General features: G+C 51.2%; 2 protein-coding genes across 2 annotated transcripts; both read left to right on the forward strand.

Moving 5' to 3' along the window:
• On the forward strand, positions 1 to 3,663 carry Mc1r (melanocortin 1 receptor). The gene has a single exon (NM_008559.2). The coding sequence runs from the start codon at positions 429 to 431 to the stop codon at positions 1,374 to 1,376; it is 948 nt and encodes a 315-aa protein (NP_032585.2). The 5' UTR covers positions 1 to 428; the 3' UTR covers positions 1,377 to 3,663.
• Positions 3,664 to 4,471: 808 nt separating this feature from the next.
• On the forward strand, positions 4,472 to 14,934 carry Tubb3 (tubulin, beta 3 class III). Its single transcript, NM_023279.3, has 4 exons — positions 4,472 to 4,581; positions 11,012 to 11,120; positions 11,859 to 11,969; positions 13,526 to 14,934. The coding sequence occupies exons 1-4, from the start codon at positions 4,525 to 4,527 to the stop codon at positions 14,599 to 14,601; spliced, it is 1,353 nt and encodes a 450-aa protein (NP_075768.1). The 5' UTR covers positions 4,472 to 4,524; the 3' UTR covers positions 14,602 to 14,934.
• Positions 14,935 to 18,038: the final 3,104 nt, after the last annotated feature.

The following is an 18,038-nucleotide window of genomic DNA, read 5'->3' on the forward strand; positions in this document are numbered from 1 at the left end:
GAGAAAAGCTCCCTTCTTCTCCAGAGTCCCGTCTACCCTGGCTTGGCGAGGGAAAGGAACCAGACATATATCAGAGGCAAGTAACCAAGAAGTCTGGAGGTGTTGAGTTTAGGCATGTCTCTACCTGAGCCACTTGGGAAGAGACAGGGAGAACAGCAGAAGGCTAAGCTACTTCACACTGGCAGTGAGAGTCCATGAGCAGAGCTCAGGGTCCTCAGCAGGAAGTGTCTATGCCATGCCGAGGCTGGCCTGTCCAGCCAGAAAGAACACAAGTGTAAAGGAAAATCGGAGCGTGCCTGTATGGAAAGAGGCCGGTCTGAGGGATGTCAGAGACCCCCGACAACAACATGAAGTGAATCAGAAGCTGGGGGCTGATACCACCTGGAGCTGCAGCCTCCACAGACCGCTTCCTACTTCCTGACAAGACTATGTCCACTCAGGAGCCCCAGAAGAGTCTTCTGGGTTCTCTCAACTCCAATGCCACCTCTCACCTTGGACTGGCCACCAACCAGTCAGAGCCTTGGTGCCTGTATGTGTCCATCCCAGATGGCCTCTTCCTCAGCCTAGGGCTGGTGAGTCTGGTGGAGAATGTGCTGGTTGTGATAGCCATCACCAAAAACCGCAACCTGCACTCGCCCATGTATTACTTCATCTGCTGCCTGGCCCTGTCTGACCTGATGGTAAGTGTCAGCATCGTGCTGGAGACTACTATCATCCTGCTGCTGGAGGCGGGCATCCTGGTGGCCAGAGTGGCTTTGGTGCAGCAGCTGGACAACCTCATTGACGTGCTCATCTGTGGCTCCATGGTGTCCAGTCTCTGCTTCCTGGGCATCATTGCTATAGACCGCTACATCTCCATCTTCTATGCGCTGCGTTATCACAGCATCGTGACGCTGCCCAGAGCACGACGGGCTGTCGTGGGCATCTGGATGGTCAGCATCGTCTCCAGCACCCTCTTTATCACCTACTACAAGCACACAGCCGTTCTGCTCTGCCTCGTCACTTTCTTTCTAGCCATGCTGGCACTCATGGCGATTCTGTATGCCCACATGTTCACGAGAGCGTGCCAGCACGCTCAGGGCATTGCCCAGCTCCACAAAAGGCGGCGGTCCATCCGCCAAGGCTTCTGCCTCAAGGGTGCTGCCACCCTTACTATCCTTCTGGGGATTTTCTTCCTGTGCTGGGGCCCCTTCTTCCTGCATCTCTTGCTCATCGTCCTCTGCCCTCAGCACCCCACCTGCAGCTGCATCTTCAAGAACTTCAACCTCTTCCTCCTCCTCATCGTCCTCAGCTCCACTGTTGACCCCCTCATCTATGCTTTCCGCAGCCAGGAGCTCCGCATGACACTCAAGGAGGTGCTGCTGTGCTCCTGGTGATCAGAGGGCGCTGGGCAGAGGGTGACAGTGATATCCAGTGGCCTGCATCCTGTGAGACCACAGGTACTCATCCCTTCCTGATCTCCATTTGTCTAAGGGTCGACAGGATGAGCTTTAAAATAGAAACCCAGAGTGCCTGGGGCCAGGAGAAAGGGTAACTGTGACTGCAGGGCTCACCCAGGGCAGCTACGGGAAGTGGAGGAGACAGGGATGGGAACTCTAGCCCTGAGCAAGGGTCAGACCACAGGCTCCTGAAGAGCTTCACCTCTCCCCACCTACAAGGCAACTCCTGCTCAGCCCTTCAGCTCATTCAGCCTGGGCTCTCCTGCTGGGACAGACATGAAGTCTCTAAGTTAAAAGAATGACAGACAAGCCGGGCGGTGGTGGCGCATGCCTTTAATTCCAGCACTTGGGAGGCAGAGGCAGGTGGATTTCTGAGTTCGAGGCCAGCCTGGTCTTCAGAGTGAGTTCCAGTGACGGCCAGGGCTATACAGAGAAACCCTGTCTCAAAAAAAAAAAAAAAAAAAAAAAAAAAAAAAAAAAAATGACAAACAAGAGCTAAGGGGGAGCAACTACTCTTGGTGGAAGCTTCTGATAAGAGGATTTGTGGCCATGAAAACCCAGCCATAGCCATGCAGTAGGCAGCTTAAGGAAGTGAGACCCTTCCTCAGCACATGGAGCAGAATTGTAGAATGTGCATCTTGCAGGAGGGGCCTACCCATTTGCACAAGCGGTGTGGGACTGACCTAAAAATGGCTCCTGGGAATCCCAAGAGGTGGGCACCCAACTGCTCACACCAGCAGGCTACTCTGTCAAGTGCCTCCTCCACCAGCTGCAGGGGAGGCTGTTGGCTTATCACTGACCACAGCCTGTGTGGCTCTGAGCCAGGAAGCAGTTGAAATGCTAAGGTCAGAGGGAGGGAGCCTCCTTGCCATCTTCCCTAGCTCTCTCCAGAAGCTGAGTGAAGTTTGGGTGAGAGGACAGGGAGAGTGGTCACATTAGGGAGATGGGAGTCTCAGAAGCCACAGCTAGCTGCCTGCCTGATTTAGGAAACCACGGTCCCGTCTTGGCTTCCTCTATGACTACAAACTTCAGATCAGAGCAAGCAGCGGCAGAAAAAGTTTCCTCGTGCCTCTATGGTGACAAGAATCCCTTTGTTCAGGCTCCTTCTGGTTCATCCATACACTGTAGCAGGACCGTAGCATCTCAGCCCCTGATATGACACATCCGTAACCTTGGCCAGAGCCTGTCCCTTTCCTGCCCCCACCCCACCCCCCATGTGTAGGACTTTCAACCTACTTTGAGCTCTCCTGAGAAGCCCAGGGGTGGAGAGTCCCTGAGGCACACGTAGGGTGGACCAGGACCAGGGGCTGAGGTCTGTTTCTATGGGACACTGCCCTTCTGGGAGGAGGTGGGGTGGTCTCAGTGCTCTGTCAGATTTGGGAATTAGACAAGACCTTTCAGGCGTATCTGAGTCCCAGGAGAGTAGCACCTGGGGTGAACTAAGAAGCTTGCACATCCCTGAGCCTTTCTGCTGCTACAACCTGGGATTCCTGCAGCAGAGTCTATCTTGAGTCCCCACTGGTACTGAACACTTCTTTGTCCTCCTCCTTGGGGTGGCCTCTCAGTCTGGAGTGAGATGCCCTCAACCATCAAGTCAGGAAATGGCACCAGGCCAGGACCTAGCCACACTATCAGCTCCAGCCCTGCTGGACTGAGATTGGAAGCTGGTTCCCGGCAGGGCCAGCCTTTGCTGGAAGACAGGACCATGAGTCAGCCTTTAGCCTGACACCATAGCTCCCTGGGGACACAGAGAGCTCTGGCCTGATGTCATCTGTCAGAGAAGCATCCCAGGCCTCTGGATGCTTCTAAGCATCTTCTCTGTCCAGACAAGGAGACAGAGACAGATGCTCACCCAATACTTCTTGAGCCAGGCCAGCTGGAACCACAGAAAGCCACATCATGGACACATTGTGGGGGAGGGGCATCTCTTGAGAACAAAAGACCCATTTCTAAACTCGGCTAACTTGGATGCTTACCCTCAGAGAAAGTTGTATGCGCAGCCGCTCTATCCAGCGTGCACCCGTGCGTGCAAACTGGACGAAGGCATCTGCAGGTGTTTTTAAGCTTTTTAGCGGCTCTTGTGAAATGAATGTTTGTGGACCATTGAAGTGTGGTACTATTGTCTCAGATTCTTCCCGAAGAATTTTCTGTCACTGAAATATCAAATAGTCCTCATAAGGTGTCACTGGTCCTAGATGAATATTAAATCAGTGTTGTCTGTGAATTTGCATGCCCTCCTGATTCTGCTTCCCAATGGGCCCCCTCCACACACAGTCTCCTTACCTAGGTAGCTCCAGCTCACCTCGTGCCCCCTCTTCACCCTCACTTGTACCAGAAGCACAAGGGTACCAATGACATCAGGCATGGCTCAGACAAAAAAAGACTGTTCGACATGCTCCACTGAGTGGGTTGTATATCCTTAGAATTTTTCACAGAGATTTTCATGGAGCAGGGGTACTTGCCAGATACTGTGTGTGCATCCTCACACCCCAGGTACATTTGCACCCTCGGCGCAGCCCTTTGTGGAGCCGCGGACTGGTAGCCCTCTCTTCTCCAGAAAATAGTGACCTCAGAGTTCGGAGCTATAATCCGCCACCGTCCTGACTAGCGTCCCCAGGTCTGCACAGAGGTCTCAAGAAGGGTTTCGCTTCCCCTGCCTCTCCCACCTCAAGCGACTCGGCGGACTCAGAGAATATGGGTCTTGATTCTTAAGCACTTGAGAGAAAGAAAGACCCTCTTCACAAAGCTGCAGGGTGGGGATGGGGCAGGGACAAAATGGGGAGGCAGCTACTGGGGTGGGGCACTAAGGGGCCTGGGTTCTATTGTCCCCAGAGCGGATTGCCCACCGGTGGCCCCTCCTCCGAAGGCGCGGCCAGACTTGCTCCGCATTGTGCGGGCGGATCTCGGTGCCGGTGCTGATGCTGCAGAGCCTGCCGCATTGTGCGGCGCTCCAGCATTGGCCCGCAGCGCTTACATCAGCCAGCGAGGGCGGGGCAGCCTCTTATAAGAGGGCGCGGCGGAGGCTGCCGATCCTCCGCAGCCTGCTGTCCGCCTGCCTTTTCGTCTCTAGCCGCGTGAAGTCAGCATGAGGGAGATCGTGCACATCCAGGCCGGCCAGTGCGGCAACCAGATAGGGGCCAAGGTGAGGCTGAGCCGTCCGGCGTCCTGCGTCCCCACAAGCGCCAGCCCCAGGGCGGTGGGTGGAGGGAGAGAAAGGCGACTCTGGGAGCCGCTAGCGGAACAAAGGGAAGAGCCCAGCCCCTTGCCCCGCTCCTGGGACCCCGGGGTCCCCAATCGGTTCCCCTCAATCACGCCACTCTGCACTGCGCCCAGGTTGCAGGAGAAGGCTGGGGGTAACCCTTCTGACTCGCATTCCCATCCATTCTGCGCACCCACACACACCATCAGGTACAGGGGATGTGGTTGGGGGGCGCCGACTGGGCGTGGCCTTCTTTGAGGTTGCCACTTAAGCCTTGAGTAAGATGGGTGTGTCGGGCAACTTTGGGTGGGGCTCTCCCCTAAAACCATAATGACTGTACATGCCTGGATCCCCACTGGAGAACTAGACAGTCTTCAGGGAGCAAGGCCGCCCTCATATCCCCAACCTTGTTCAGCTCACCCAGTTTCCTTGCCCCACCCTGTTCCTTTGTTGGAGGAGTTCGGCCTGCACTCCAATGACCTTGATCCAGAACTGGACTCTGAAAATCTCCCATCTCTAACTGTGCGCTCCCAAGGCCTCCCAGTCGGGATTGAGCACAGAACAAAGCCGACTGCAAGGATTGCCTCAATTTCCCCTCTATTGTTAGCCCGCATCCAGGTGTTGAAGCCAAGGCAAAAGAAAAAGAAAAAGAAAAAGAAAAAAACGGGGGGGGGGCGCGGGGTTGGTGCAGTGACTCCGCAATCCTACTATCATTAGTGAGGTAGCTGTCCTGTTTCCAAGTCCTTAGGAGACTGTTCCTTACCCAAGGTCACACAGCAAGTGGCAGACAGAACTACTTGATTCCTGCAGAAGCCCAACCTCCACTTGGGTTGCATTTGAGTGGGTGGGGTCAGCTACCTCAATCTTCTCCCTTCTGAACAACATGAAACGGGAGCTTTGTCCAGATGAATGCTGGACGGGGCTTAGGGATGCTAGTTCCCAAAGGAGGAGGTTGGGTAGACAGGTCCTGGGAGGGAGGGGACGAAGCAAAGAGTACCTCTGGAGGCTGTTGCCATAGAAACCGGGCAGGAACAAAAAAGCTAATTACCACGGGCTGGGCCAGTCACGTGGCTGACATGTAAATTACAAGTTTGGCTCTTGGGTGGAGGTTCCTCTAGTTAAAGGGGAAGGGAAGCGGCACCACAGAGACTCCCTAATCACAGGGGAGACAGCTGCTTCTGCCCTACAAGGGAAATTTGGGCGGGGTTGGGGGGGTGGCGGGTAGGGGGGCATACAGAGGAAGCCTAAGGCAAGGGGCCTCAGATCAAATCAGGACTCCTGGGATGATCGCTGACAGCTGCCCTGGCCTGAAGGGAGGGTGAGGGCTCATTAATGTGGTCACAGGTGCCAGGCTTTCCCTGGACGAACATCTGCTCCTGAAAGGGCCTGGGGTGAGTGGGGGAGGGAAGGTTTGCCATCGGAAGGCCTGTTTGGTGAGCTTGCTGCATCTGTGCTGTTCTGTGCTCTCCTCTGGGTCTCCTGTTGAGTAAGGGCCTAGAAGTCAGGTCCACCACGCCCAGGCTCCGTGTGTTGCGCTATGGCCACAGAACATTTCTGAGTGCTGGACCCAGCTGAGGTCTCTTATGCTCCTCAGCACTGTGGCCCATAGGCTTGCCCATTTTTTTTAATATTTAGGGTTTTTATATATATATATAATTACGAGTGTTTAAATTTTTAATGCCAATTCTTTTTAACAATGCAAATAATGAGTAAATTTTCTTCCATTTCCACCGGCTCCCTTCTTAGTAATCAGTACAAGGCGTTTTTGGCAGGTTCCATCCAGCCCTCTGCCCTGGAAGATCTCTGAGACCAGACTGAAGGCCCAGGCCCTGTGGGACGTTACCTGCTTAGTGTCTGCCCCAGGGAAAATAAACTTCCTTGACCAGATTTACTTCCTATTTTGGTAGCTGGCCCTTGGGTCACTGCTGCGAGCTACAATGGAGAAAGTTCTCCCTAGCCACCTGCAGCAACTGAGGGAGTGGGCACAAAGAGCTGCTTTTTTGCTTATCGGTCTTTGGGTGGTCCCTGTCTTAGCACAAAGGACTGCTGGCTTCAGAGAGGTGACTGGGTAGAAGTATGGGCTGGGTGGGGACAGGGAGAGAAGTGTGAAGCCAGGAGAATTTCGGGGAAGCAGCAGAAGGGGGGCCTTAGCAATTCATAAGTTTCTCACCCGCTGTGAGCGTGTTAAAGCACCAGGCCCAGGCTGGTGCACTGTTACACCTTGTGAAGTGTGGCATGGGTGTCACCCTCCCTTAAGGCTGAGAAAGATGAGGGTTATGGAAGCTGAGTCACTCAGCTTCAGATCACACCATGGATTTGGGCAAGGCAGGAATTTTAGTCTAGGTGTGTGCAGATGTGTCAAGGCAGGCGGTGACATGTGCCCCCACCAGCAGCAGATGTGACTGGTCTACCCTTTGTGTGCTCCCTTTGTTAGGGCCTGAGCTCCTAGATGCATTCTCCTATAAAGGGGTGCCCTAGTAAGTGTCTTTACGGAGCTTTTGTCTATGACTCCTGTCTGTGCCCCATCAGCTGCCAGAACACACCCACCCCAGTAGAAGTCTCTGAAGGGTGTGACCCATTGGAGAGCCAATGGGCCCGGTGAGAAGGGTGCTGAGAGTTTTAGGGGAATTGAACATCTTACAGGGCTTTTGCTCCTGTCTTTGGGAGCCACACCCAACTCTGCTTCTGTTCATGTCCCACTACCCTGCTGTCGTTGGCGACCCTCGCCCCAAGTGGGTCAGCACCTCGGACAGCAACCCCGCGGTTTGCAGACTGGAGCCTGGAGTTTCAATTGGGTTCACTGCACCGGGTGGTTTTATTTTCTGTAGTGATGCTACTTCATTTATATAATTGTATTAATTTACATATTAAATAGTCTGCGGTAATATGTTCTTATAATGTCTTTTGTGTGCTATTCTATGTTAGTGTCTTAATGTGTAGCTCAGACTGGCCATGAACTCATGGTCCTCCAGCCTCCACCTTCTAAGTACTGGTATTATTACAATTGTATTCTACTGGACTGGGAAGATTTTATTTTTGAATCATGTTTTATTATTTGTAATTTATATGTTGATATGTTTCTCGTGTTAAAATCAAAACACCGGATAGTGGAGATGTGGCTAAAGCACGTGTTTAGCATGTAAGAAGCCATTAGGTGCACACTCATAGTTCCAGTTACTGGAGAGGCTGAGGCAGGAGGATTGACAAGATTGCTTCTTGATTCTAAAAAAAAAAATAATGATAATAAAATAAAAGGAACACTGCAGATAAGGTATCCTACTATATATTAATTTTAAAATGTATATATTTAATTTAAATAGTGTGTGTGTGTGTGTGTGTGTGTGTGTGTGTGTGTGTGTGTGTGTACATGCCTGGCTCAAATACTGATCAGAAGAGGCTATCAGACCTCTGAAACTTACACACAGTTGTGAGCCACCATGTGGGCAGTGCTTGGAACTGAGCTTGAGTCTTCTATAACAACAGCCATGTGTCCAGCCCATGGTGCACACCACATTTGTGCACACACACATGCACATGCCCATACTCACCCAAACTCAGACACACTCACACATAATTGAAACTAAAATAAAAATTTTAAATTTATTTATTTTATGTATATGAGGACACTGTAGCTGTCTTCAGACACACCAGAAGAGGGCGTCAGATCCCATTATAGATGGTTGTAAGCCATCGTGTGGTTGCTGGGAATTGAACTTAGGACCTCTGGAAGGGCAGTCAGTGTTCTTAACCGCTGAGCCATCTCTCTAACCCAAAATAAAAATTTAAAAATACACAAAAGAGATGAAATCCAGGGGCTGGTGAGATGGCTCAGTGGGTAAGAGCACCCGACTGCTCTTCCGAAGGTCTAGAGTTCAAATCCCAGCAACCACATGGTGGCTCACAACCATCTGTAACAAGATCTGACTCCCTCTTCTGGTGTGTCTGAAGACAGCTACAGTGTACTTACATATAATAATAAATAAATCTTTAAAAAAAAAAAAAAGAGAGATGAAATCCAGACCCCTTTGATGAGGGATGGCTTCTGAGATAGGTCCCTCAGAAAGATCCCTGTATGTTCTAGAGTGATGATGATCTGTTTGGACTATTTTTAGGCTTTTAAAGAATTTTATTTTTTTGAAAGATAATTCTATGAGTGTGGGTGTCTTGCCTGTGTGAACATCTATGCATACTATGTATGTACAAGGCCAGAACAGGAGTTGGATGCCCTGACCCTGGAGTCACAGATGATGGCTTGCTGCCTTGGGAGATTTTGTGAGATTTGTGAACCAATCCTGGTCCTCTTCAAGAGCAAGAAGTGGTTTTTTTGTTTTGTCTGCTTGTTTTTTATTTTAAATTTTATTTAATGTCTGAGTGCTCTGCTACATATACATCTGCCTGCCTGAAGAGGGCATCAAATCCCTCTATAGATGGCTGTGAGCCACCATGTGGTTGTTGCTGGGAATTGAACTCAGGACCTCTGGAAGAGTAGTCAGTGCTCTTAAGCCTGCAACAAGTGTTTTGGGGTTTTGTTTGTTTGTTTGTTTGTTTGCTTGGTTTTTTTTTGTTTTTTTTTTGTTTTTTTTTTTTTTTTTTTTGAGACAGGGTTTCTCTGTGTAGCCCTGGCTGTCCTGGAACTCACTCTGTAGACCAGGCTGGCCTCGAACTCAGAAATCTGCCTGCCTCTACCTCCTGAGTGCTGGAATCAAAGGCGTGCGCCACGACGCCCGGCTCAACAGTGTTCTTAACTGATGAGCCATGTCACCAGCCCACTTAAAAGTATTTTTTACTAATTAAAAATCCAATGGCACCAAAATGTAGAAAAAAAATGTGAAAAGTCTTTCTGTCAGCACAAGCCGATGCCCCAGGACTGGCACTTGCTGACTGTTTTCTGTCCTGCTTTCACCTCTGAGCTGTCTTCTCCACAAGACTGCCACAGAGAGGCCCTTTGTCTCTAGACCTTTGTATCAACAACTTATCTGCCAGTCACTCCCCTGCCTGACCAGTGATGAGGGATCTCAGAGCCCAAGGAGGCAGCCCCCCTCCCCCCCCCTCCCCGCAGGCAGGCTGGGTAGTCTGCATGTCCTGATAAAATGTCTTCCTGTGTGCAGCCCTTTCATCCCCTCCCTCCCTGGCCCCCAGAACAGAAGGCTGTGTTCTCACAAGAGCCTGTTGTCATGCAGTCAGCCCATTGTACAGAGTGGGAACACCAAAACTAAGGCCCTATGGGGCAACTATGCACCCTGCATCTCCGTACTGTCTTGCCCCTCTGAAATGATGGCAGCCCCACGTGAGGAGCATTGCGTTCTTGTGCAAGGGGCTGAGTGTAGCAGCCAGTGAGCCAACCATCCTGGGTGTTGCCAGGCTCCTGGATACGGTGGCATGTGACCTCCGACAAGCCATTCTGCTGCTGGAAACTGTGGTCCTTCACAGATCCACCTGTGGGTCACACTGCCTGAGGCTAATGAGCTATCAAGATGGACTCTGTCAGAGGCCATGACTTGCCCAGGCTCTGAGGGTCACATGTAACAGCTAGAGCCCCATGCTGGACCTGATCTCTCTGCTTCCTGTGCTTCCAGCTGCTCTGGGCAGCTTTCTACCTTGTGTGTGCCTCGAGCTGTGTAGAACCCACCTGTGTCTTGAGTCCTAGTCCATTCTAGGGACCTGGTTGTTAGTACCAAGACACTCCTAGCCCCGCCTAACTATGTGACCCTTGAGCTGCATTGCCAGGCCAATGCCCCTCAATCCCACAATCCACTTGGCTCAATTCCCACCCTCACTGGTGTGACGTCATTTTCCCTATAAATTAGGAGATCACCCCCTCCTCTCTCTCTCTTTTTCTCTCTCTTTCTTCTCTCCCCCCTCTTTCTCTCTTTTTCCTCTTCTCTGCCCTTCTACCTGCTTCGCCACCCCTCTGCCTCTGCACAATAAACCTCTCCCACGTGGAAACACCTTAGCCTGGTCTGCTGTTTGGTTTATCTGCTCAAAATATATATGTATTAATATTGCTTGATATTAATTAATTCATAAAACTGGTAATGTCCTCCAGATAGTGCAGAGAACAGGTATGCATATTTACTCTTTTCTAAAGCCTTATGTTAGATCTAGAAAGATCTCAGAGTTTTTTAATTTTACACTGAGAGCTTTAAGACTTCAGAAGAAGCCGGGCAGTGGTGGCGCACGCCTTTAATCCCAGCACTCAGGAGGCAGAGGTGGGCGGATTTCTGAGTTCGAGGCCAGCCTGGTCTACAGAGTGAGTCCCAGGACAACCAGGGCTACACAGAGAAACCCTGTCTCGGAAACCCAGACCTCATGAGAGCACAGGTTCGGTAGAGCGTCGATGTGTGATGAGCTCTTTCTTTCCTTCTGTCCTCAGTTCTGGGAGGTCATCAGCGATGAGCACGGCATAGACCCCAGCGGCAACTATGTAGGGGACTCAGACCTGCAGCTGGAGCGCATCAGCGTATACTACAATGAGGCCTCCTGTGAGTACCGCTCCACACCCACCCTGACCCCGGCAAAGAGGGCTCCCATGTGAATAGAGTCCTAGCGTCCATATCCCCACCTTTCTTGATTTACCAAGAGGCTGGCGGGTATGACTGGAAACGAGGCATCCAAATTGACAGGATAAAGAGTGGTTACCGGGCTGGAGAGATGGCTCAGTGCTTAAGAGTGGTTACTATGGTGTGAGATGAAAATATATTTAATGGTGGTGATGACCTTATGTAGTCTAGGGACAGGCAGGAGACTCAATGATACATCCTTAGCAGGGGTCACTGGGGGCTTGATTGAGGCTACTTGATAATTGATACAGTCTTTTAATTTTAATTAGATATTTTCTTTATTTACATTTCAAATGTCATCCCCTTTCCTGGTTTCCCCTCCAAACACCCCGTACATCCCCCCTCCTCCCCCTGCTCACCAACCCACCCACTCCCGATTCCTGGCCCTGGCATTCCCCTACACTGGGGCAGAGAGCCTTCACGGACCAAGGGCCTCTCCTCCCATTGATGATTGACTAGGCCGTCCTAATTGGTCTTAACCAGTATAGTAGAGCATATGACTTGAACCCACCTGCCCTGGGTGTGAGCCATCACACCATGGTCAGGCCAGAGCTTCCCATGGGTCCATGTCTATGATATAAGTTCCAGCTCTTAGAGTAACTGCAGGAGATTGATCCCTTGACTCTCTAACTCCTATCACTGAATCCTCTTGCCCCTCAGCTCACAAGTATGTGCCCAGGGCCATTCTGGTGGACTTGGAACCTGGAACCATGGACAGTGTTCGGTCTGGCGCCTTTGGACACCTATTCAGGCCCGACAACTTTATCTTTGGTAAGTTCCCCTGCTCCAGGCTCTGATGACAGAAACCTGGTCCTGGAGAAGCCAGGTTGACATACAGAGGCAGAATGTCTGAAGGAGATAAAAGTCAAGTACTGTCCCCTGGGACCCTCCCTGCACGGTGAAAGGGACCTTCCCGTTCTCCAAAGGGCGTTGGTGGTCCAGAGAAAGGACTGTGCAGGAAATAATCCCTCTCCCATATCTTACAAAGAATGAGGTACAAAACGCAGGGAGTGTTACAGATTTATGTGGACAAATCAGGGGTCTCCGGAGGGACCTGAGTATATGAGCCTGTGTTTAGAGGCTGTGATGGGGCTGGAGAGATGGCTCAGCGGCTAAGAGCACTGACTGCTCTTCCAGAGGTCCTGAGTTCAATTCCCAGCAAGCATATGGTGGCTCACAGCCATGTGTAATGGAATCTGACGCCCTCTTCTGGTGTGTCTGAAGACAGCTATAATTGTACTCATATACATAAAATAAATCTTTAAGCCTTTAATCCCAGCACTCTGGGAGGCAGAGGCAGGCGGATTTCTGAGTTCAAGGCCAGCCTGGTCTACAAAGTGAGTTCCAGGACAGCCAGAGCTACACAGAGAAACCCTGTCTCAAAAAACAAAACAAAAAACAAACAAACAAACAAATAAATCTTTAAGAAAAAAAAAACAGCAGCCATGATGGTCCTGGCGCCTATGCCCAGCCAGTGATGGGCCCTCAGTGCTCACACCGACCCAGGAAGACAGGTGCACCTCACTTCTGCTTTCAAGATCCAAGCACCATGAGCCAGTAAGATGGCTCAGCAGCAGATAAAGGGCTTGCTTTCAAACCTGAAGATCTGAGTTCAATTCTTGGGACCCAAGTGGCAGAAATAGAGAACTAACTTCTTCTTCTTCTTTTTTTTTTTTCCTCGAGACAGGGTTTCTCTGACCAGGCTGGCCTCGAACTCAGAAATCTGCCTGCCTCTGCCTCCCAAGTGCTGGGAGAACCAACATGTGTGCCCTGGCATGTATCCACCTATACACATACACATAACCACCACACACATATTCTCTCTCTATAAACAAATGTGGTGTGTTGTTGTTGTTGTTGTTGTAAGATCTTAGACTAGACTAGCAGGTGCCAGTTCTTAGTCAGTCCTCAGTTACAATAACTGCTCAGGGATTTTTTTTTTTCTGGAAAAGAGAAGTTGGCTTAGAGGGGTGAGGACAGCAGGCCAGGTGGCTGAATAAGGGACAGCCCTCATCTGACATCACAGTCTCAGCAGACCAGTGGGAGGGAAGGGAAGGCTGACCTATTTATCCAGGATGCCCCTGAGAGATAGCAAGGCCCAGGTCTTATCCCAGATCCCCATTCCCTGTTCAGAGCATCTGCAGCAGGGACCCCCTGCACTCAACAGTGATGCCCAGGGTGGAATGAGATGTTATGCAGTGCAGACATTTTATAGAATACAAGGGAACCAACTTTCTTCTAGAGGAGAGAGCGGTTGGCAGGTCCTAGAGGTCTCTGCACTGTAAACCCCCGACCTTACCTCTTACCTGCCTCTTCTCTCCTCATAGGTCAGAGTGGTGCTGGCAACAACTGGGCCAAAGGGCACTATACGGAGGGCGCGGAGCTGGTGGACTCAGTCCTAGATGTCGTGCGGAAAGAGTGTGAGAATTGTGACTGCCTGCAGGGCTTCCAGCTGACACACTCACTGGGTGGGGGCACAGGCTCAGGCATGGGCACACTGCTCATCAGCAAGGTGCGTGAGGAGTACCCCGACCGCATCATGAACACCTTCAGCGTGGTGCCTTCACCCAAAGTGTCGGACACTGTGGTGGAGCCCTACAACGCCACCCTGTCCATCCACCAGCTAGTGGAGAACACAGACGAGACCTACTGCATCGACAATGAAGCCCTCTACGACATCTGCTTCCGCACCCTCAAGCTGGCCACACCCACCTATGGGGACCTCAACCACCTTGTGTCTGCCACCATGAGTGGAGTCACCACCTCCCTTCGATTCCCTGGTCAGCTCAATGCCGACCTCCGCAAGCTGGCTGTGAACATGGTGCCGTTCCCACGTCTCCACTTCTTCATGCCCGGCTTCGCCCCACTTACAGCCCGGGGCAGCCAGCAGTACCGTGCCCTGACGGTGCCTGAGCTCACGCAGCAGATGTTCGATGCCAAGAACATGATGGCTGCCTGTGACCCGCGCCACGGTCGCTACCTGACCGTGGCCACTGTCTTCCGTGGGCGCATGTCTATGAAGGAGGTGGACGAGCAGATGCTGGCCATCCAGAGTAAGAACAGCAGCTACTTCGTGGAGTGGATCCCCAACAACGTCAAGGTAGCCGTGTGTGACATCCCACCCCGTGGGCTCAAAATGTCATCCACCTTCATTGGCAACAGCACGGCCATCCAGGAGCTGTTCAAACGCATCTCGGAGCAGTTCACAGCCATGTTCCGGCGCAAGGCCTTCCTGCACTGGTACACGGGCGAGGGCATGGATGAGATGGAGTTCACCGAGGCCGAGAGCAACATGAATGACCTGGTGTCCGAGTACCAGCAGTACCAGGACGCCACTGCGGAGGAGGAGGGGGAGATGTATGAAGATGATGACGAGGAATCGGAAGCCCAGGGGCCCAAGTGAAGTTGCTCGCAGCTGGGGTGTGGGGCCAAGTGGCAGCCAGGGCCAAGACAAGCAGCATCTGTCCCCCCCAGAGCCATCTAGCTACTGACACTGCCCCCAGCTTTGCTTCTCACCAGCTCATTAGGGCTCCCAGGTTAAAGTCCTTCAGTATTTATGGCCACCCCCACTCCATGTGAGTCCACTTGGCTCTGTCCTCCCCATTTTAGCCACCTCTGTATTTATGTTGCTTATTCGTCTGTTTTTATGGTTTGTTTTGTTTTTTTACTGGGTTGTGTTTATATTCGGGGGGAGGGGTATACTTAATAAAGTTACTGCTGTCTGTCAGATACCTCTGCCTGGTATTGGAGATTTCTTTTTCTTTATCTTTTTCTGCCCCTCTTAAAAAAAAAAAAAAGACAAGGATGACACGGAAGCATGTTTCATAGAAATAAGGTTTATTTTTGTTTCAGGGAAGAGAAATGTAGATCTAAAAGGGGTGAGAACAATTAAGGGCTGTCCTTATCTCCCCGGCTGCTGACGAAGATTTGCTCAGTAAGCGGCTCAGGTTGTATCCAGGGAGTCAGGGAGGGGAACTAGAGAAGGAAGCTCTGCGTGGATTAAATTCCACTGCAGAACCCCTGGAATATCTTTTGACTCAGAAGGCAGCCCACCCTGTTCCTGGTCTTCCCACAAGGTGACTCATATCCAGCATTCTTCCTGCTGTCTACACTGAAAGTCAAATGTAAGCAGCCATATAAAGACGCTGAAACCAGAGACTTGAACTGGAGAGACGGGGAGGGGAAGAGAAAAAAACGCAGGGAAGGCTGGGACTTGGCTTTTGAGAAGGGCTACCTGAGGGCTAGGTGGGGCTAACGAAATAACGAGGGGGGGTGGGGTGGGGGGCGGCAACCGCGGCAGCGGCAGCGGTGGTCAGGATTCAACCCTGTACTGGCTCCATGTGCCCCCTAGTGGTGGTTTCCCACAACTTCAGAATGCCCTGTATCCAGTCAGTCAGAAAGCTTGCCGCCTCCAGAGAGGCTTGCCCAGCGTTCTCCCTCCTCCTCAGGGAGAAGACTAAAACCAAGAGAGACCAACTCTTTAGAGATCCACAGTAAGTGTACAGAGCTGGGTGAAAGCAGAACTTCTAAACCCAGACGCTCGTCTGCCCACTCCCTTATGGTCAAGGGTGTTGTCAAAGCTTGAGCCCCTACCCTTTGCTTGGTGGCACCTGAAAGAATTTGGTGTGCACAGTGCTTTCTCCCATCCTCTCACCATGTGGCCATAGGTGCTGAAGATGTGCTGACCCTGGCTTCAGACTAGGGCTCTGCCCCTAGCAGGGCACCCTGTCTCCTTTTTTGGCCCTGATGTAGACTGGGCTGTGGAGTTCAACATGAATACTCCTGTGGGTTTGTTGTTGTTGTTTTGGTTTTTTTTTTTTCCTTTGGGGGGGGTTGGTTTTGTTTTTTGGTTTTTTTTTTCGAGACAGGGTTTCTCTGTATCCTGTATAACTCAGAAATCCACCTGCCTCTGCCTCCCAAGTGCTGGGATTAAAGGCGTGCGCCACCACGCCCGGCAAGGATACTCCTGTGTTGTCTCAGCTGTGGCTGTGAAACAAACATCCCTGAAATTTAGTGACCTGACCTGAAATCTGGAGTAACAATCTATCCCGTGTCAATAAAGGTTTGGTTTTTGAGACAGGGTCTCTTTACATAACCCTGGCTGTCCTGGAACTCATTATATAAATCAGGCTGGCTTTGAACTCACAGAGTTCACTTGGGTGGTGGGATTAAAGGCTGACAGTGAAGTGACTGTTTTACTTCCTGTGTGTTGGCTGGGATAACTGTGAGGTCCAGCCTTTCACTCTCGGACTTCGCTGGGATGGAACCAAACTGTCTCTTCCCTGCAGAGGCCTGTGCGTGGCTACCCAGTCTCTCCAGCCTACGTTGATTCTCTCCTCCTTGCCCTTTTGTCCTGATCCTGAGGTGAGTGGCTTTGCTCTGTCGACTTTGCACTCCGTGCCCCAGTGAGAGGGGCAAAGGGCAACAGGTCCACAGGAGCACAAAAGGTACACCTATCAGGTATCAGTTACATCCTGCAATCCTTGTGAGTGTATTAAGGGCTTCATTTGATGCCAGTAGGTATTTGGGCGGTCTGCTACATAGCATAGTGTACTGGCTGGTTTTTGTGTCAACTTGACACAGCTGGAGTTATCACAGAGAAAGGAGCCTCCCTTGAGGAAATGCCTCCACGAGATCCAGCTGTAAGGCATTTTCTCAATTAGTGATCAAGTGGGGAGGGCCCCTTGTGGCTGGTGCCATCTCTGGACTGGTGGTCCTGGGTTCTATAAGAGAGCAAGGTGAGCAAGCCAAGGGAGGCAAGCCAGTAAGTAACATCCCTCCATGGCCTCTGCATCAGCTCCTGCTTCCTGACCTGCTTGAGTTGCAGTCCTGACTTCCTTTGGTGATGAACAGCAATGTGGAAGTGTAAGCTGAATAAACCCTTTCCTCCCCAACTTGCTTCTTGGTCATGATGTTTGTGCAGGAATAGAAACCCTGACTAAGACACATAGTGTGAGGCGCAGGTGTGGCAGCAGTCCCAAGAAGACGCCAGGGACTGCAGCTAAGTCGTATGACTTGCACCTGACTTCCTCATATAAGCCACAAACATCTTGAGAGCTGCGCGTGTGTACCATGAATCCATTTTGATGGAGATATGTCCCTGCTGCCCTGATTAGCTGAAGCTTCGTGCCTGGTGAGGTGGCGTGGCCTGCTGTGCGTGGATGGGAACTGAGAGTATAAAAGTGAGAGGCCCAGGGTTCGGGGGAGATATAAACAAGGGAGATATAAACAAGGGAGATATAGAGAAAGAAGAAACAGGACTGAATAAACGTGTGCAGAAGGATCCTGTAGCAGCGTCGTTCTTCCTGGCCAGTTGGGCGCGCGCAACAACATAGATAGTGGCCCATGAAAGCTCTGGTTTACTTGACCTTGGTGTCCTCCCTCCTTCTCTCCCTCCCTTCTCTCCCTCCCTCCTTTCCTTCCTTCCTTCCTTCCTTCCTTCCTTCCTTCCTTCCTTCCTTCCTTCCTTTCTTCCTTCCTTCCTTCCTTCCTTCCTTCCCTCCCTCCCTCCCTCCCTCCCTCCCTCCCTCCCTCCCTTCCTCCCTTCCTATTTTCTTTCTTCCTTTCTTCCATGTGCATTGGTGTTTTCCCTGAATGTGCATCTGTGTGAGGGTGTCAGATTCCCTAGAACTGGAGTTACAGGTATGAGCTGCCATATGGGTGCTGAGAATCGAACCCCAGTCTTCTGGAAGAACAGCCAGTATGCTTAAAGGCTGAGCCATCTCTCCAGCGCCTATAGTTGTTCTCTCTGATTCTGTTTCTCTCTCTCTCTCTCTCCCCCGTCTCTCTCTCTCTCTCTCTCTCTCTCTCTCTCTCTATCTATCTATCTATATATATATA

This window comes from Mus musculus, chromosome 8, assembly GCF_000001635.26.
Source record: "Mus musculus strain C57BL/6J chromosome 8, GRCm38.p6 C57BL/6J".
Lineage (NCBI taxonomy): Eukaryota > Metazoa > Chordata > Mammalia > Rodentia > Muridae > Mus > Mus musculus.

Excerpts from the sequence above, each read along its gene's own strand:
- Mc1r (NM_008559.2), top strand. The coding sequence starts at position 429 with ATGTCCACTCAGGAGCCCCAGAAGAGTCTTCTGGGTTCTCTCAACTCC.
- Tubb3 (NM_023279.3), top strand. The coding sequence starts at position 4,525 with ATGAGGGAGATCGTGCACATCCAGGCCGGCCAGTGCGGCAACCAGATA. Across the intron at positions 4,582-11,011 it reads GCAACCAGATAGGGGCCAAG|TTCTGGGAGGTCATCAGCGA; the intron begins GTGAGGCTGAGC and ends TTCTGTCCTCAG. Across the intron at positions 11,970-13,525 it reads GCCCGACAACTTTATCTTTG|GTCAGAGTGGTGCTGGCAAC; the intron begins GTAAGTTCCCCT and ends CTCTCCTCATAG.